Source organism: Anser cygnoides, chromosome 11, assembly GCF_040182565.1.
Source record: "Anser cygnoides isolate HZ-2024a breed goose chromosome 11, Taihu_goose_T2T_genome, whole genome shotgun sequence".
Classification (NCBI taxonomy): domain Eukaryota; kingdom Metazoa; phylum Chordata; class Aves; order Anseriformes; family Anatidae; genus Anser; species Anser cygnoides.
In genome coordinates, this window is record NC_089883.1 from 14,669,752 (window position 1) to 14,688,701 (window position 18,950).

At 35.5% G+C, this 18,950-nt stretch overlaps 1 protein-coding gene across 17 annotated transcripts in view; it reads left to right on the plus strand.

The window, feature by feature from the left end:
• Window positions 1-18,950, plus strand: part of HERC1 (HECT and RLD domain containing E3 ubiquitin protein ligase family member 1) — a 123,923-nt gene that overhangs the window by 43,756 nt on the left and 61,217 nt on the right. For 12 of the 17 annotated variants that reach the window (XM_067004046.1, XM_067004044.1, XM_067004047.1 and 9 more), the window contains exons 5-21: window positions 321-632; window positions 1,266-1,362; window positions 2,879-3,022; window positions 3,938-4,065; window positions 4,971-5,115; window positions 5,209-5,380; window positions 6,487-6,621; window positions 8,663-8,828; window positions 10,121-10,246; window positions 11,325-11,546; window positions 12,769-12,921; window positions 13,080-13,212; window positions 13,693-13,884; window positions 15,405-15,626; window positions 16,559-16,732; window positions 18,401-18,515; window positions 18,604-18,727. In XM_067004046.1, the coding sequence (XP_066860147.1) occupies window positions 321-632; window positions 1,266-1,362; window positions 2,879-3,022; window positions 3,938-4,065; window positions 4,971-5,115; window positions 5,209-5,380; window positions 6,487-6,621; window positions 8,663-8,828; window positions 10,121-10,246; window positions 11,325-11,546; window positions 12,769-12,921; window positions 13,080-13,212; window positions 13,693-13,884; window positions 15,405-15,626; window positions 16,559-16,732; window positions 18,401-18,515; window positions 18,604-18,727 (2,760 nt within the window). The remainder of the gene's footprint in view (window positions 1-320; window positions 633-1,265; window positions 1,363-2,878; window positions 3,023-3,937; window positions 4,066-4,970; window positions 5,116-5,208; window positions 5,381-6,486; window positions 6,622-8,662; window positions 8,829-10,120; window positions 10,247-11,324; window positions 11,547-12,768; window positions 12,922-13,079; window positions 13,213-13,692; window positions 13,885-15,404; window positions 15,627-16,558; window positions 16,733-18,400; window positions 18,516-18,603; window positions 18,728-18,950) is intronic. The other 5 variants (XM_067004048.1, XM_067004057.1, XM_067004059.1 and 2 more) reach the window with 1 other exon arrangement.

The window sequence follows — 18,950 nt, forward strand, 5'->3', positions numbered from 1 at the left end:
GGAGATCTGAAAGCAGCCTGAGTTCTGCAGTGTATAGAAGAGATGCAAATAAGAAACGTTTAATCACTATTTATGTCCTTCACATAAAGAAAATAATTTCATCAAGTATTTTTCAAGGATTTGAATTTTATTGCTTGCTGAAGTCTTAACTCTCCTTAATTTTTATGTTATACTATATGAAAGGGATATAGAAAGAAACATGACATTCTGTTCAAAAATACACGCTTTAAGACCTACAGATGGTTTCTACATTTATCTAATCTTTCTTTTCTTTTCTCTTTCTTTTTTTTTTTTTAATATTTTACCTTTCTTGTTTATAGATTGAAGCTGGACAATATTGTACTTTTGTAATTTCTACAGATGGTTCTGTTAGAGCCTGTGGTAAAGGCAGTTACGGGAGACTAGGACTGGGTGATTCCAATAACCAGTCTACGTTGAAAAAATTGACTTTTGAGCCTCATAGATCTATTAAGAAAGTGTCATCCTCAAAAGGATCTGATGGGCACACTCTAGCATTTACAACAGAAGGGGAAGTCTTCAGCTGGGGTGATGGTGACTACGGAAAACTGGGTCATGGAAATAGTTCAACTCAGAAATATCCCAAGCTTATTCAGGGTCCTCTGCAAGGGAAGGTATGTTTTGTATAGAAGCACACCTATGTTTGTTCTATTTAAAAATTGAAATATACAAAATCTTAAGATTCTGTTTTATCTGAACTTTTCTTTGAAGTTAGATCTGTTTCAGCAAAGCACTTTAACTTGTTTGTTGCCTTTAGGCATGTGATTTGGACAATGGCTTAGTTGGTAAACCTTCTCGCACTCATAGAACTTGCCTACGTGATTTTGTTGAAGTGCAGTGATGTTCCAGAAGAACATTGCTTTTGTTAGCTGTAACATCATGACTTTTCATATGCAACTTTTTAGTGGTTTCATTTGTATTGTCAAAAAAGGCCTTATTTTCCGTATCTGTTGATGTCTTGGCCAATGTTTTAAACATCTGCTTTTGCTTCTTTCAGCTACTGTGTAAGGTTATGATATTGTTATGTTAAATAAATCATGACCCATTTACAGATAAATTTGTCTCTGTGTGTACTGATTTCCACTTACCAAATCCTAAGCCGTAAACTTTGCAAAAATTAATTTGGATGTGTACTTGCTCTACACAAGCGTAGATGTATAATGACTCTGTCCAAAAGTTGACTTTCATAAGCTTTCAAAATTCCTATTCGTTAAAAAATGTAATTTTTATTTTCGCATGTGTCTTAGGTTGTTGTATGTGTATCAGCTGGATACAGACACAGTGCTGCTGTTACAGAAGATGGAGAGCTATACACATGGGGGGAAGGAGACTTTGGAAGATTAGGTAATTTTCAATGCTTTTGGAAGAATTCCTGTGTCTAGTAATGATGCTATAGATATTTGCTTTTTTCTCTTATTGTCCCTCCTAAATATAAATACATATTCACACGTGTACGTAGGTGTGCGTATGTACAGATGAATATAAATACTAGTGTAAAGGCTATTAAAAAATTTCCGTGCAGTTAATTTTATAAATATTCTATTATTATTTTCCAGGAAAACTTACTTCATTCCTTATAAGACTATATATGATAGCCATTGCTGCTTAAATGTAAACAACAGGTATTTAAAATAAACCAGAGCTCTAGATGAGCATAATATAGTGATGATAGGATGGTTCTTTGAGCAGTCATGAATAACTGGCAAGTAATATCAAGGGTCTGATTCTAATGCAATATTAATAAAGAAACTTGACATTGAGTTTGCCAAAATGGCTTTGTCATTTTGCCTTAATACATCTAAAAAAATAAATTTAACTGAAATGATAAACACAGCATTTCTATCTTTTTTAGTTTCACTTTTGTCTATTTCATCATCTTTATTGTACAGCTTTCCTGCCTAGTATAAAACTACCCTTCTCGAGCAGGATCTGTTGAAATACCAGATTTTGCACAGAAAATTGCTCTAAGTTGGGCTTTAGTTTCCTTCTATTGCCTTTGATTTGAATGTCATGATCTCCCAAGTAGAGTGGTGAAAGCAAGCAACTTGCAGAGACAAAACATGAGGAGGGTGTTGTTTTACAACTTAGTCTGTCAGAGATGTTCAAGGGAATCACAGAATTGCTGAGCTGTAGCCCCACTGTTAGGAGACACACTAGGTTACAGGTTTAACCTATTATTTTTGGAGGAACTTATGAGAAAAGTTCTTACTGAATTTTGGGTTAATGTGGTCTTTTTACATGCTTAGGGTAGCTTGAACTGTAGTGGTGTGTTCTGGTCTGTAGCTAAAAAGTAGCATTTATTTAGGCCTTAGTAATTTGTTCGCATTCAGTCCCTTATGGATACCATACAATATTCTTTTCTCTCAAGGTAGGTGATACTGTAATGTGTTAGGTTTCTGCAGAGAGCACTATATAGAAAGGCCTACTTTGCTAATTTCATTCATCTGTGCACAACGTGTGCTTTTATTGACAATAGTAAGAATTTGCCCGTATTTTAGTTTCCTTATGCTGTTCAGCCTATGTGCTGCCCAGTATTAGGAAGGATAGCTACCTTGTCAACTAGTATTAATGGCAGTTAATACTAGTAATTCTTTTTATTTCTTATAAACTAGGTAAAAAATTCAGTGGTAGTAAGTTATGAAGAAGTGTTCTGCAGTCGTCTTATAAAAACAAAATGTTTATTAACCTTACTGCAGATATCTTCTAGACACTACTAAAAATCTTTCCAAAAAGTGGGCAGAAATTTTAATTCGCAATGATTACAATTTATATGGGTTTTGTTAAATTTTACTGGAATGACAAACCATGATAGGATCTTAAATCTTCACAAAAAGAAAATAAATGTTTCTGTTTTTCTTAGGTCACGGTGACAGCAACAGTCGCAACATTCCTACTTTAGTAAAAGATATTAGCAATGTAGGAGAGGTTTCCTGTGGCAGTTCACACACAATAGCTCTGTCCAAAGATGGCAGAACAGTATGGTCATTTGGAGGAGGAGATAATGGTAGGTAAAACTAATGTTTTGTAGTAGTTTTCACCGTATTCCAGTTACTGTACGGTCTAAATACTCTTTGCAGGTTTGGTCAGTGTTTTGTTCGTGTTTTTTTTTTTTGCCCTTGGGTTCAAGAAGCTGTTCAAGGCAAGATTTTAGTAAAATCTGAATACAGTATTTAAAGCTTAATTGCAAGATTATAGACTTTAAGAATGGATTTTCAAGTATCTGAAGGGAAAAGAAGAAACCTCAAATCATGTGTAAATGATTTTGGAAGAAATGCTTTGCGTGCTGATAACTTTCAAATAAGCCTGCTTACTTGATATGGCCAAAACTGTATTTGTTCATGTTGTTGATTTACCCCCAGTGGGCAGCGAAGCACCACAAAGCCACTTTACAAAGCCACTCTAACAACAGTCTTTGTTTTAAGGTCATTGATTAGAAGTGGTGAATGTGTAGAGAAGATCTGTTTTCAAAAGAAAGTTAAGGGGAAGTAAAGGGGAATTGAACTATTAATGTTTAAGATACAAGTGCGCACAGCTGCTAGAAAAAATGTAGAAAAGCGTGTTGGCTTTTTTTTTTTTTTCCGAGTGATTTTATAAACAAGGAGAGAGAACTTTTTTAATCTTGGACAAATATGGTAGGTTTAGTGCTTTGGAAGGCTTCAGTAATTAAGTAGCAGGAAATGAATAGTGCAGTTATATGGAATTGATATTTCCATTTATAAGGACACTACAATAAATATTCATTTCCTGAAGTCTGTAATTATTGTATTTGAAAGAGAGTATGTTTTACAAAAATAATAATGTGCTAATTTTAAAAGCATGCCTTGACATTTCTGGAAATCTGAAAATAATTCTTTTGGGGTACTTCGGATAGTTGTAATACTCCGAAAATACTTCCCATTTGTATTTCTTCCTTTTGTAGGCAAACTTGGTCATGGAGATACAAACAGAGTATATAAACCTAAAGTAATAGAAGCCTTGCAAGGAATGTTTATTCGTAAAGTTTGTGCTGGAAGCCAGTCTTCGCTTGCCTTAACATCAACAGGACAGGTAGGCAAAAATAAATTTTCATTCAAATGATGAGATTTGGTATTTAAGAAGAAGACAGCATGGGTTTATTTCAGCATTCATTATTTTGGCTGTTGAGAAAATGTACAGCTAGTTCTTAAATATCAGTAAAGTTCCCAATTAGATATTAATTAAAAGTACTGAGATCCTAATAGGCTAGATTAATTCATAATGTGCTGAAGAGTCATGTAAAAGTACACATTCCAAGAGTCTTGGTTAGCCACAGAAAAATTAATTCTTAAAGTTAATAAACATAAAACCAAATCAAAAGTGCAAAACCAAATCAAATTCAGTAAGCAAAGTGGTTTCAGGAAGCAAAAAGCAATGAAATGCACTTCATGTTTCATCCATTAAACGATTCAGGTGCTTATTTAAGCACCAGCTTTTAAATAAATTTAGTTTTTAAAGAAATTTAATAGTTTTTAAAAATACATGTTTTAGAATATAAGTGTTAACTGTTGTATTTCTAATCTAAAGTATCTCAGGAGAGCCTGGAAATAAATGTTAGTTGGTAAATGAGGGCCCTTACTGGCACGATGTATTTACATGTAATACAACAAACATTTCCAGACACGTAACCTAACTGAACCTGACCTCAGCATGATTCAAAGACAGTGTGTTTTTGAAGTGTGGATCAAGAATGCTGAAGTTTACTGTAGTGGTTTCGTTTCTTGAAACAGCCTCCCAGCTTATATGCTCTGTATCCAGTGAGTGGATGGGGGGAATAAATGTAGATTATGTGAAATGTATTTTAGTGATGAAAGTAGTATGTATGTTTTGATGAAAATGTAATTATAGTTACTGTGAAAGTGGTTATCCAGTGTTTTGTTGATGGTCACCAATAATACTGATTTGATACTAATATTTTGTGGTTTTGTTTGCTCTAGGTTTATGCATGGGGCTGTGGCGCATGTCTTGGCTGTGGCTCGTCCGAGGCAACTGCTCTCAGACCAAAGCTTATCGAAGAGCTCGCTGCTACAAGAATAGTTGATATTTCAATTGGTGACAGTCACTGTTTGGCACTTTCTCATGGTAAGATAGTAAAGTGTAAAAATCTGTAATCTTCCTTTTCAGTCAGAAGCAGTTGTATCTCACATTCTGTTTTCTACTTTATTTACTTTATAGATAATGAAGTTTATGCTTGGGGTAACAATTCAATGGGACAGTGTGGTCAGGGAAACTCTACTGGTCCCATTACTAAACCAAAGAAAGTAAGTGGTTTAGATGGAGTTGCAATTCAACAGATTTCAGCAGGAACCTCCCATAGCCTCGCCTGGACAGCTCTTCCAAGAGACAGGTAACAGTGACACTTGGGGACAAGTATAAATTTTTTTTTTAAACAGATACCCTTTGGGATACATGTAATACCGTCCTGAAGGTGCTAATCACATCATGCATTTGAAGTATTCTGCTTGTAATGTTTTGGACTTCAGTGTCTTTTTAATCTCTCCCCTCTTCTCCTCAACTGTTAGAAATGACAAGAAGCGATAACACAGCAGCACCACTAATTTGGATACTAGGACTTTTATATGAAGATTTCTTATCTGTTATTTGGCAAAAATAAGCTCTCTTTTTGAAAAATCAAAAAGTTAGGCTGTGTGAGGACAAACAACTCAGTAGATCTTTATTCTGTGCTTCTGACAGCATTTCCTGTAGTTTATGTAGTTTCCTTCAGTATAACGAAGAGGAAACTAAGCATAAGACTTTAGGAAATGGGGAAGCTCAGATAAATTACTAGATGTGGACTTGAACATCTTAATAAATTTCTGAACAGTTATATGTTAAGCTGGACTAAAACCAGTCACCTAAATAAATAGTTTGGTTATTAATGTACAGTACCTGAAATAATGCTTCGTTACACCACAGGCATGATCAAATGATTAAATTGAGCTGATAAACTTCAGACTTACATATGGACTACCACAAAGGAATAGAAGAATTCTTTTACTGTTTGGAAGATAATTCAGACAGTATTTCAAGGTGCCCTGTTTTAAAGGGAGCTATCTTAGAAAAGTCACTAACACTCAAATAGTACTAGGTGGTAATACCCCTTTTGAATTCTACCTATATTGTATTAAAATCTCTTTATAATCTGGAATTTATACTAAAGCAGCTTTGTGAGTATTTGTCAGCTTTTGCACAGAGCAGATGTTTTTATATTTGTGGCACTGTAGATGTTTTTGTTTATAAATGAACAGTGTTTGTTTTGTGAAGGCTTTTACGGAAAAAAGTAGAAAATGCCTGCAAGGGTCAGGAAGTTAGTCTTCCTACATCATATTAGTTTGTTGTAAGAAAAAAATTGGTTAGCTCAAGCATGTACTCACTTAACCTGCTTAAACTGCTAATTTGTTACAGTAATTAAAATATTTTTAATAGTTAACTTATTTTGGTGTTTGATTCTAGGCAAGTTGTGGCATGGCACAGACCCTATTGTGTAGACCTTGAAGAAAGTACCTTTTCGCATCTTCGTTCTTTTCTTGAGCACTACTGTGACAAAATTAACAGTGAAATCCCCCCTCTTCCTTTTCCTTCATCAAGGTATATACACACATGTAATGTTTTTGTTTTGTAATTTCTTTAATCCACAGCAGCGGTGTGTGGTTTAGTCTTAGTCAGTCTTTAACAAACAAAAGTCTGGTTTACCAGTTTAGCTCTTTCAGGTGCCTTTTGTTTGTTTGTATAACATAAGAACTTTGCAGTACCTCAAGTGTAGCAGGATCTTTTGTCTGGAATTTATTTTAATTTTGAACATATCTTTTAAACTGAACTTTTCTTTCAGAGTTATCCTTTAAAACACATTTTTCTATATAATTTAAGTGCGTTTACGGTTTCTGTGCATTGTGTCTGCTTTCCAGTTCTTTTCCCTCTAGCCAGTTTCAGTGGATGCCTGATGCCTAACTTACTGATAAACTTAGACAAAAAAAAAACAACCTGTTAAAGTGGTAACCCATCAGTCCATACATTGAGTTACTGACTAACACATGTGATGCACAAGCCACATCATGTACTGTTGTATGTGTAGGAGATGTATAGTTGCCATTGCATTTTGAGGTGGAATCAGTACTCTTCACATATCATCAGTAATCATTATTGTAGCTTTCCAAATTTGAATCTTTTAAACCAACAATGATGTTTTAAATGTATTGCTATAAAATACAAAAGCATGTATATTTCCTCACTGATGCCTATAAAGAGCACTGCAAGTATCAAAGTTTGATGACACTAAACTTGGAGGAGTTGTGGACTCTGTTGAGGGTGGAAGGGCCTTGCAGAGAGATCTGGACAGATTGGAGAGCTGGGCAATCACCAACTGCATGAAGTTTAGCAAGAGAAAGTGCTGAGTCCTGCACCTGGGATAGGGCAACCCTGGCTACATGTTACAGACTGGGCGACAAGACGCTGGAGAGCAGCCCAGCACAGAGGGATCTGGGGGTTGTAGTTGACAGCAAGTTGAATATGAACCAGCAGCGTGCCCTGGCAGCCAGGAGCGCCAACTGTATTCTGGGGTGCATCAAGCAAGGCATTGCTAGTCGGTCGAGGGAAGTGATTGTTCCGCTCTACTCTGCGCTGGTGCGGCCTCACCTCAAGTACTGTGTGCAGTTCTGGGCACCACAGTACAAAAAGGATGTAAAACTGTTGGAGAGTGTCCAGAGGAGGGCTACGAAGATGGTGAGGGGCCTAGAGGGGAAGACGTATGAGGAGCGGCTGAGGTCACTTGGCCTGTTCAGCCTGGAGAAGAGGAGGCTGAGGGGAGACCTCATTGCTCTACAGCTCTACAGCTTCCTCACGAGAGGGAGTGGAGGGGAAGGTGCCGACCTATTCTCCTTAATCACCAGTGATAGGACCCGCAGGAATGGTGTCAAGCTGAGGCAGGGGAGGTTTAGGCTAGACATCAGGAAGATGTTCCTCACTGAGAGGGTGGTTGCGCACTGGAACAGGCTCCCCAGGGAAGTAGTCACTGCACCAAGCCTGTCTGAATTTAAGAAGCAATTGGACTGTGCACTTAGTCACGTGGTCTAAAATTTTGGGTAGACTTTTGTGATGCCAGGAGTTGGACTTGATGATCCTTATGGGTCCCTTCCAACTTGGGATATTCTATGATTCTAAGTTTCTTATGAAAATTTTCTCTTTATTAAAAAAACAAAACAACAAAAAAAGACTTTTTAAGGAAGACCAGAAATTAATATCCAGTCTTTTTGTTTTTAATGATTGTTTTATTGCTAAATCTTCTGAGAGAAGAATACATTTATTACTTCTTAAACAGTTGATCTTTTTCTTTATGTGAGGAATGTATTTGTTTGTCTATCTGTTTATGTATTTTGGAAAGATTTTGCCTTTTAATTCATGGGACTATTTTTCTAAACTGAATGCTCCTTGGAACCACTGCCTGCAAAGACACTTTTCTGTGCAGATTAACAGCAGGTTTTCAGAGGAATTTATGTAAAGTCCTAGTTATAGTTTACTTACCTTTCTGGTCTGCAACATAAAATGTTAGTGTGAAAAGCTTAGTGCACAAAAAAATAAGAAGGAGCAATGCTAACAATAACAAAGATGATCAGTGATGTATTTCTTTTTACAGGGAACATCACAGTTTTCTTAAATTGTGCCTGAAGCTGCTTTCTAATCATCTTGCACTTGCACTGGCTGGAGGTGTAGCTACTAGCATTCTTGGTCGGCAAGCTGGTCCACTTAGAAATTTATTGTTTAGACTGATGGACTCTTCTGTCCCTGATGAAATTCAAGAAGTAAGTAATACTTGTTTACATGTAAAAAGTCTACTTTTTCCTTCTTTCTTACTTTCTTTGAAGGTGTAATTAGAAATTTTGTACTTGGATTTTCTAAAATTGGCACTCTGAACACAATTCTGATTTAACAATTTTACATGTTAAAGTTTTTTTTTTATTATTTTTTAATTAATCACCATCAGGTTTTATAATCTGAAAGCAGAGGAGAACATGTGCTTGAGAATTTTAAGGAGCTGCTTTTTTCCCCCTAACATTTTAATTATTATGTAATTGTAATAAAGAACCTAAAACCTTTTAGGTTGTGGGATAATTAACGTAAGTAAGAAATAAACATAAAATGGATCATGGAAACCTGTAGTTTCCATGTAGAGCTTTAAAAAGTCAGGCTTCAGCTTCATTGTAACTTTTTGCCAGCTTTGAAGAAATGGTGCTGTGTAGTTTGCTTGTGAACAAAAGTAATTAATGGTCAAATAGCTTTTGCAGTGTGTTTAAATGAAACAGAACCTCACACTTTATTATATGGAGTATATACCAAAAATAGCAAGAGTATAAGTTTAATATTTTGGTGGCCCCAGTAAAGGAATAGCTTATACTATCAGCATGCATTTGTGGTTTAAAAAAAAAATACACGGGACTGAAGTTTTTAGAACAGAGCACTTAATTTCACAAGTCCATAGCAATATGGAAAATTGCTGAAAAGCACTGTGAAGATTGTTTTACATGTACTGAAAATTCACAGTTCTCATATAGAAACAGTTTTTCAGCTATCAATTAGGAAGTTTTACCTCTTCATATTGCCTTTAAAACGGGATGAACTTGTGTAGCTATGAAGTTTAATTTAATTTTATATTCAGAGAAACTTTGCTATGTTTATGATTTCATCTGAAAGTGATCAGTATACACTCAATTGATAGAGATACATTTGTGTATTAGACAACCTTTAATTGTTAATAGGAGCAGGACATGGTTTATCTTGAAATTTTACTAAAAAATATTAATCTTGTGGACTGATTAAACTAAACTGCCGTTTCTTAAGATTGCAGTCTTTGAGGAAACAGCAAAGCGCACAGAATTTTTTGTTTTGCCAATATGTTGGTCTTATTTCCCTCCTTCAGTGTACTGGGTATCTTTTCATCTTGTAATGAAAGATTGATTTGCTATTTTGTGTTAGAAATCTGATGTAAAGTGGATGTTTTGGATACCTTGTGTGTGATGTTCTGTAAGTTGATTTTTTTTTTTTTTTTTTTTTAACCCCCCCACCAAAGAAGTATTTTCTGTTACTTTAATTTTAGGTCGTAATTGAAACTCTCTCAGTAGGAGCAACTATGCTACTTCCTCCATTGCGAGAAAGAATGGAATTGCTACACTCACTTCTACCCCAGGGTCCTGATAGATGGGAAAGCTTATCAAAAGGACAGGTAGGGTCAAGGAAAAATAGGCTGTGCTTTGGGAGCAATGGGGGGGTGTTGAAGAGTGAGGTGAGCCTCATTTGTAAAGTGCATGAAAAGTTGTGTATGCATGTTGTTGATGGAACGTTCTGCGAAGCCCAACTTAAATTATGTAGCCTGGCTGAATCAAAATCTAGCAAGGTAAGGAGCACTACATGTTTTCTCATGAGAAGCTTGACTACAAAAAAAAGTTAGGAATTTCTATGTTAATGTGTCTAGACAAGTTTGAAGGTTAGATATTGTTGAATAAAAGCCTGATCTAACAAGTCATGGAAACTGAAGATTAACTATTTCCTTCGAAGAGTACTTGTAAAATGTTTTTCCTTACATAGATTTCACCCTACTTGGCAAAGTTGACTGGGATGTTAATTTTTTTCTTTTTCTCTCTTGATGAATGTGAAGACCAGGAATTTATGCAGGTTAGGAGGCTTACCAAGTACCCACCAAACAGAAGGAAATAAGGAGCCTCAGTTCCTGTCCTTGGTGGCTGAAGCTCCATCAGTAGTCTCAGATTAAAAAAGAAGAGTAACTATTATTCAATTCTGTACACAGAAGAACATCTTGGTGAAGTCTTCTGTTTTATACACTGTGGAATAGACTGGTACATGAAGTTTAGTTCTGACTAGGTTATTTAGTTTAACTGTATAGTTTATTGAACTATCAAGAAGAATCTTGTGATTCTAATTTCCTAAAGATTTCTGAAGATTAATACTGGTACAAACAACAACAACAGAAAACAACTGAAAATTACTAGGTTAGAACAAGTTTAGTTTTTTCTGGACAAGTTTAGTTTTTCTTGGTAACAGTGGGGGACGTTACTCTGTATCTGCTACCTCTCTTCATCTAATCTATGCCTGTTCTGCTTTTTACGCCTTTCCTTCTTCCTATGTATAAATCAGAATAATAAGGAAAAAAAAAAAACAACTGAAGAAAGCATTGGTCCAGTGTCTTGATTTCTCTTTTTCAATCTCGGATTTTTTACTAGGTATGGTTATCAAATTCAATTTATTTATCTGTTTTCTATTACTAATTTTTATTTTTATTTTAGAGAATGCAATTGGATATTATTTTGACAAGCTTGCAAGATCACACCCATGTAGCTTCTCTGCTTGGATATAGCTCACCATCTGATGCCACCGAAACTTCCTCATTATGCATCAGCTATGGAAATCTCTCCGATCAAACATACACTGTCCAGAGCAGTCATCCAGATACTCATCTAGCAGAAATCTTAATGAAGACTCTTCTAAGGAATTTGGGGTTTTATACTGTATGTATAGGCCTTGTGTTTAATTTTTTTTTAAGTGGTAATGAATTCTGAATATTTGGAAGGGTTAAAAGTTTTTTCCCACTTTCAGAAAACGTTACTCTTTTTGTTTGTGTAAAGCAGCAGTGCCATATATATTTGTCTCTGGAAATAGACTAAAATTAGTTTGCCACCTCTGACATTATGGATCTAATGTTCTTGTAGTGGTGTTTTTTGTTTAACTTGGCTTACATGAATGTAGTTGATTTTATATCAGACTGAAGAATTTACTGCTGTTACTTTGGCTGCACTTTTTTTTTTTTTTGGAAGGTAGAATGTAGCACATGTAGTAAGTAGATTGTTGTATGATACCCTTTATGTCAGTATAATCTCAGCAACCAGAGAAAAGACAGCAGGAATGTGAGTCTGTTTAATTAACTTGACACTGGGGAAACTTCCTTGCCAGTAGTTCATCAAGTACAGGTCAGCCATCTTATTATAGCATGTCAAACAGATTATTGTTCCTAGCTGTAGAATAGCATAGGCTGATGAGAAGTTCAAGGGAGCATAAGTGCAAATGACTGACTGTTGCACTTTTTAAATTCAACTGGCTGGTTAAATATAACAGATCTCTTTTAAGACCTGAGATATTTAATTCCCCAGCACAGTATCTCTGTCCACTGAGGGTGAGGGTCAGTAGTTTTAGTTCTTTTCTGTAGACACTCACCAGTCACATAAATTCATCTACTTTCAATTTTCTACTTGAAGCTAACTCCATTTTTTGCTATAGAATTCAGAAAATAGTCGAGCAGCCGTCTACCTTCTGCTCCTTTTACTGCTGTCCTAGATTAAGCAAGGAAGGATTCTGATCTGAAACATTTCTATGTATCAGCCCACAACAAATTCTGAAGGGATATTACTTATTTCAAAATACTGTGATTTGGAAGTCAGAGTGTGGGGAGAGTTACACTATCCAGTCTTCCTTTGCAATGAAATAGAAATACTTCTGAGAATAACCCTGTTTAGAACAGAAATACTCTCTTGATAGCTGTCACAATCACTACTGTGACATTTAAAATGACTGTAATTTTGTTTATCTCATGATTCAGTTAACTTTATCTGATTTCTTCAGTAATCAGAGGTGCATATGCTAACGGTAAAAAAGTTGTTTTTTTAAGATGGTAGTAAAGTATTACAGCATTTGAAGACTTTTTTTCTTCTATTTTTTTTCTTTTTGTGTAAATAGGATCAAGCCTTTGGAGAACTGGAAAAAAACAGTGACAAATTTTTACTGGGTACATCATCATCAGAAAACAGCCAACCTGCTCATCTTCATGAGCTTTTATGTTCACTGCAGAAACAGTTGCTGGCTTTTTGTCACATCAACAGTGTTAGTGAGGTATGTGCCCTTACTTTTGTTTTAAAAGGGGAAAATTTGCTTCAATGTGTGTGAACACCAGAATGTTGTAACAGTATTTGGAAATTGAACTGATATAGGTAATGAACCCGTAAAAATCATGTACGTGATTATGATGTTTGGTGATTGTTTCCTTCCAGAATTCCAGTAGTGTGGCACTGCTTCACAAACACCTTCAGCTTTTATTGCCTCATGCTACAGATATCTATTCGCGTTCTGCAACGCTGCTTAAGGAAAGCTCTTGGAATGGTAGTGTTGGGGAAAAACTGAGAGGTAAATGTGCATGGAAAAATCGGTAATGGAGGTATCGTCAGCTTAGGGCGGTTCTTGTTTGTTTAGATTTGAGTAATAGAACACCTTATTTTCCCTACACATGCATATCACAAGCCTCTTCTCCAAAGGAAGAGATGAATCATCTACCCAAGCATAGCATCTAGTTCATGTTTTTGGTAGGATATTTTGCATATAGAAAAACTACAAAATAAAGAGGATGTTGTCTCTGTTATTGTCTCAGTACAGTTAGTTCTAGATTATTCTTTTTAAAAGTATGTTTTTTTGGAGATTACTGAAAAGCGTAGAAGGGAAATTTGGAATGTATTTATGTTTATTAAACAAACGCAACTCAAAATGTGCTTTTGATACATGTTGAGACAGCTGCAGTATTTTTATGCAGTTCTTTGTGACTTGTTAAGCTGTGCATAGAATATAAATATATTCCGAAATATAACTATTATTTTTTTCCTCTCTCTGTAGATGTAATTTATGTATCTGCAGCTGGTAGTATGTTATCTCAGATTGTCAACTCGTTATTGTTACTGCCAGTGTCAGTAGCTCGTCCTTTGTTGAGTTACCTACTGGATCTGTTGCCACCTTTAGATCGTCTTAATAGACTCTTACCTGCTGCAGCACTTCTAGAAGATCAAGAGTTACAGTGGCCACTTCATGGTAAGTGTAATAACACCCAATCTGAAAAAGAAAGCATGGCATACCACTTTTTATAGAGGAAGTTTTACTTTCCCCTGAGAAAGGACTTTATTTGTAAGCTAAGTGTCTTGCTACATCTTGGTTTTAAATTCTTAAATGTATTAACATCCCTTGCTATGAAATATTTTGAGCTGTGGGCAAACCTCTTTACTGTGTCAGCCCAGAATGTATGTTAGCTTGGCTGGGAATGCAAGAGCAGTATGGGAAACACATATATTGAACTGAAGATACTAAGCTTGTAATACATGAAAATAACTGTTCTTTACTTGTAAATGGAACAGAAATTCTTGCATGATCTATTTACTTTCATGTGCAAATTTAATTTTGCTTTCTGTTATGTACTGCAATTAAATGTTAATTACCTACTACCAGATCCTTCTAATGAAATAGAAAAATGGAGATGAAGCGACAGAAATTTGTGATAGGTGATGTTATATTTATTTGCTATTTGTTGAGGTTTTCATTAATATTTCTGTCATAGTTTTCTGCTTTTGAGTACTGTTCCCAGTGTGCAATGAAGAGCATTCTTGCTATGAGCTATCTAAATCAAAAATAAAAAATAAAGATGTAATTCATTAATACCAGCAAGTTTTGTGCTACAGTTCCTTCTCAATGATCCCTTAATGAAAAGTAAATAAAACCCAACAAGATTTTTGGAATAGTAATGGCTTAAAGTTTATATCTGTTATTTCAGAATAAACATGCACAGGTAGTTCACAGAGGAATACTTCATAGAATCATAGAATATCCCGAGTTGGAAGGGACCCATAAGGATCATCTAGTCCAACTCTTGGCACTGCACAGGTCTGCCCAAAGTTTAGACCATGTGCTTTTTCAGGTAAACAGACTAACTGAAACGAAGAACAGAAAAAAATTGTTTTATTTGGTCATAATTGAACTGTTTTCTCATATGGTTCTGAGAAGATGTTGCGAAATTGTAGAATATTCTTTATTAAAAAAATCAGTGATAAGGAGGTAATTGGATATATACTAAGATGACAAAATCCCAAATGAGATGTTAGTTTAGTCAATAAACTCTCATGGTGAGGTAAGAAGGTAAACAATAGAAATTCTCAGGAACCATCTGGTAAGAGAGCACTGCTATAGTCCTTTTTGATCAAGAAATCGAAGACTAGAAAATCTTGCTTGTATCATTTATCTGTGCAAGTTTAGCAGAACCTAAATAAGTTTGTATTGGGCAAAATAGATGTTTGGGCAAAGTTTAAAAGGGCATTTAAACGTTGAGGTTGAATAGTTGTACCGTCAATGATCATGGCTTTTGCTGCTGATGAAACTGAAATGCTAACTGAACAATTCGTCCTAACTGTTCTTTCTTCAAGTTGTTGGCAGATAGGCCAGTCAGCTGTTTACTGGGAAACGTTACCAAGATCTGCAATTAAATTTATTAATTTTATTTATTTATTTATTTTTAAATATGGGTAACAGTGACTAATTTGGTGATTCATTGCTAATACTTGTAGGTGGACCTGAACTAATAGATCCTGCTGGAGTGCCCTTACCACAGCCTGCCCAGTCTTGGGTATGGCTTGTTGATCTAGAGAGAACTGTAGCTCTACTTATTGGGCGGTGTCTTGGTGGCATGCTTCAAGGACCTCCAGTGTCCCCTGAGGAGCAAGATACAGCCTACTGGCTGAAAACTCCCCTTCTCAGTGATGGAGTTGAAATGGATATTCCTCATTTAGGTAAGCTGTTAAATACATGAGTCTAGCTGTCATTGTAAATATTTGTGTTCAGTTTTGAAATTTTCAGATCACATTTGAGTAAGCTTGTGTACATAGGGTTCATCTTTCAGCTCTCTTGTCTATTTACATAGAAATACCAGAAGATGGAAAATGGCTGTGTAAGTATATATTGTACAAAGGGTGTTGGAAATGCATAAAGAAATTAAAAAAATAAATGCAATTTCTCAGTGCAAGAAGTAGCAGAAATTTCACTGAGTTAATTTTTAAATTTTGTTTTACTGTTAGATGTTCAGCATTATCAGACAAACCAGGGGCTCCATTGTTCATATTTATCATCAAAAAATATCATCTTAAATTGTATTCTGCTTACAAAGTGGAATTTTTATTAATTGTAATTAGATTATTAAAAAAAAAAAAATTAAGTCCTTCTGATTTACCAGAATTGTTGACAGCACTCAGCACGACTAATTCTAGCCAACCTTTCCTATATGAGTAATGTACTTGCTTCTGATTCTGTGGCAAGTTCCTCTTAATTCACATCTCCTCCTTCCTCTGATTCTGAGTAGATTGCTTCAAGACTTAATTACAAAACATGATAGTTTGAAAGGGATCCATGCCTGAAGATGCAATAATCGCAAGCATATGACTACAGGTCAGGTAGAATCAACAATACAGATTTATGATTTTGAAACAGATTGGCTAATGCTTCCAAGTCTCCATACATTTTACACAAATGGTAACTCTGAGTCACTTTTATTCCTTGTCTCATGAGAGTTTGCAGTCAGACAATGAGGTGTATTGATTTTCAATTTTTTTTCCTTTTTTCTGGAATAGAGTGGAGCGTGAAATATGCTTATGCACTTGTAAAGGTAGATGCATGTAATCTTCAAAATTTGCAGAGATTAATTCCTTAAGTATTTCCCTTCTGTTAGATAAATGTATGAGCTCCTTATTAGAAGTGGCCTTATCTGGAAATGAGGAACAGAAGCCATTTGATTATAAGCTGAGACCTGAGATTACTGTCTATGTTGATTTGGCCTTGGGTTGTACAAAAGAGCCAGCAAGGAGCCTGTGGATCAGTATGCAAGACTATGCTGTTAGTAAAGGTAAGATGTTGAGAAGTATGTATATGTTAAAAGTATATTACGTGCTTCAGCTACTTGCCTAGTAAAGTCCTGTATTTTCTTTGGCAATGACTTTTAATTCTACAACATGATAAATTTATTTTATTGTCATGTTCACTCGTCCTTCTTTTGTTTTTTCTGCTACTTATTTTTGATACCGATTCCAGTATTTGTCAAGCGTGTAGTTCAATGTTCTTTCCCCCTCCAAACAAGGAAAAAAAGAGTCTTGTTTCCTTATTCAGGTGTTTATGTTTGTTTTCATAGTAGAGCAAGGTGAAACTCGCAATTAAACTGAAAATTTAATGGGGAGGAGGGAGATGGGGGGGAAAGTGGAGTAACTTGTAAAATATGCTAAGAATGGGATGAAGGGGTAACTCCTCTTGTGTTTTTTAAGTCTCCAGGAGGCTGGCATTACAGTATTAATGGTTCTTCATGCTTATTGCACGTAGTCTGCGTTCATGCTCAGGCTTTCCAGGTCTCCTTTTAATGAGATCCACTGAACATTGCTGCTGTGCTGTAACTTTTGCAGGAGCCAGAGATGATTTTCTGTAGCTTTGGCCAAGATAGGCCAGATGAAGAAGACAGAAAATGGTATTGTGTTCCTGTTGAGAGCAATACAGAGAATTCTGTTCTAAAATTCCATGGAATTAGGAATTCCAGTTAAAAAAAAAAAGCTAGTTGTCTAGTTGAAAAAATCTGAGATGAATGGGCTAATATGTATTATTTGTGTTTTGGAATTGGGTGTTCTAAAAGTTGTTGTGGTTCTGCTCAGTTTAAATTGCAAGTTGATTGAGAGTTGTATGGTGACAGCTAGTGTAGCATCAAATGCAAGATGATGGAACTCACTGAGGAACAGGTATGTTAGACTAAACTTTATACTTAAATCACCAGATAGTTTTTTATGATTTCTAAAGCAGTTTTCAAGGATTCATAAATAACACTTAAGAAAAATAGTGTTATGAAGATATTTTCCCCTGCAGGAAAAAGTATGGAGCCTTGTGGAGTTTTGCTTGGGAGTTCTGTTATTTTATAATGGAACAATATTATTTTCCTATGGTCCTTTTTTAAAGTGGGGAAAAATTACTTTGAAATCAGAATGTTAGTTTCTGAAAATACTGAAGGAACCTTAAATTGGAGACCTGAAAATATCTCTTGTTGATATCAGCAGTGAAGCTTGTGCTTAAGGTCTGTTAAAGTATCTACTTATGGTGATACAGCATTTTCATCATAAGTGAGTCTGCAAAATAATTTTTGAATCTGAATTCAACAGTTTCTAAGAGAGCAGATCATCTCAAATACTGCATGTTTCTAAAGGTGCTCCTTGCAACTCAGTGGCTGGATAAAGGAAAGAGCTCCAGTTGTGTAACCTTGGTGAAACAGAAGTTCAGGTCTTCTGAGCTGAGTTCCTGGCTGGCCAGTCTGTGTGCCCTCACTTGGCTGACTGCTAGACATGACCATCTTGACCAGATCAAAACACGTTTGTCTCTGAAGCATTGTATTTATGAATTGTTGATGCTAAACTTACTTCTTAAACATTAAATCTACTTGTAAATCAGAAGTTTTAAACTGGTGAATATTTTTACATGTTGTCATTGAAAACTTATTTGTTGAAAACAGTAGCTGGTTTTGATAAATCTTTTCTATTTTCAGATTGGGATACTGCAACTTTAAGTAATGAATCACTCCTGGATACTGTGTCCAGATTTGTTCTTGCAGCTCTTCTGAAACATACAAGTTTACTTAGTCAAGCCTGTGGGGAGAGCAGGCAAGTAACTTAAAGCTGCCTTTAAAAGCTCAATTTCAAATTTTCAAAGAAAATTTGTGCAATTTTTTTCAGTTTTGGGTCTTTTTAGTAGGTACCAGCCTGGCAAAGCCTTGGCAGAAGTGTACCGTTGTGTTTATAAAGTTCGGAGTCGCTTGCTTGCCTGCAAGAACATGGAACTTATTCAGACTAGATCATCGTCAAGAGACAGATGGGTAAGACTGGAAATCTCTTGTCAGTTATTCAGGCTATACCTGTGTGTTAAGAAAATACTACCTAATACCTCAGTAGCAGATGAATTCAGTAGATAGGTGAAGATGTTCAAATATTAGTTTCATTTGTTGCAGGATTTTTTGTTCTACCTTGTTTAAAAAAAACTTTCAGGATTTTTCAAATTAAATATACAATGCCTGGTATGATGGCAACTTCTGAATCACT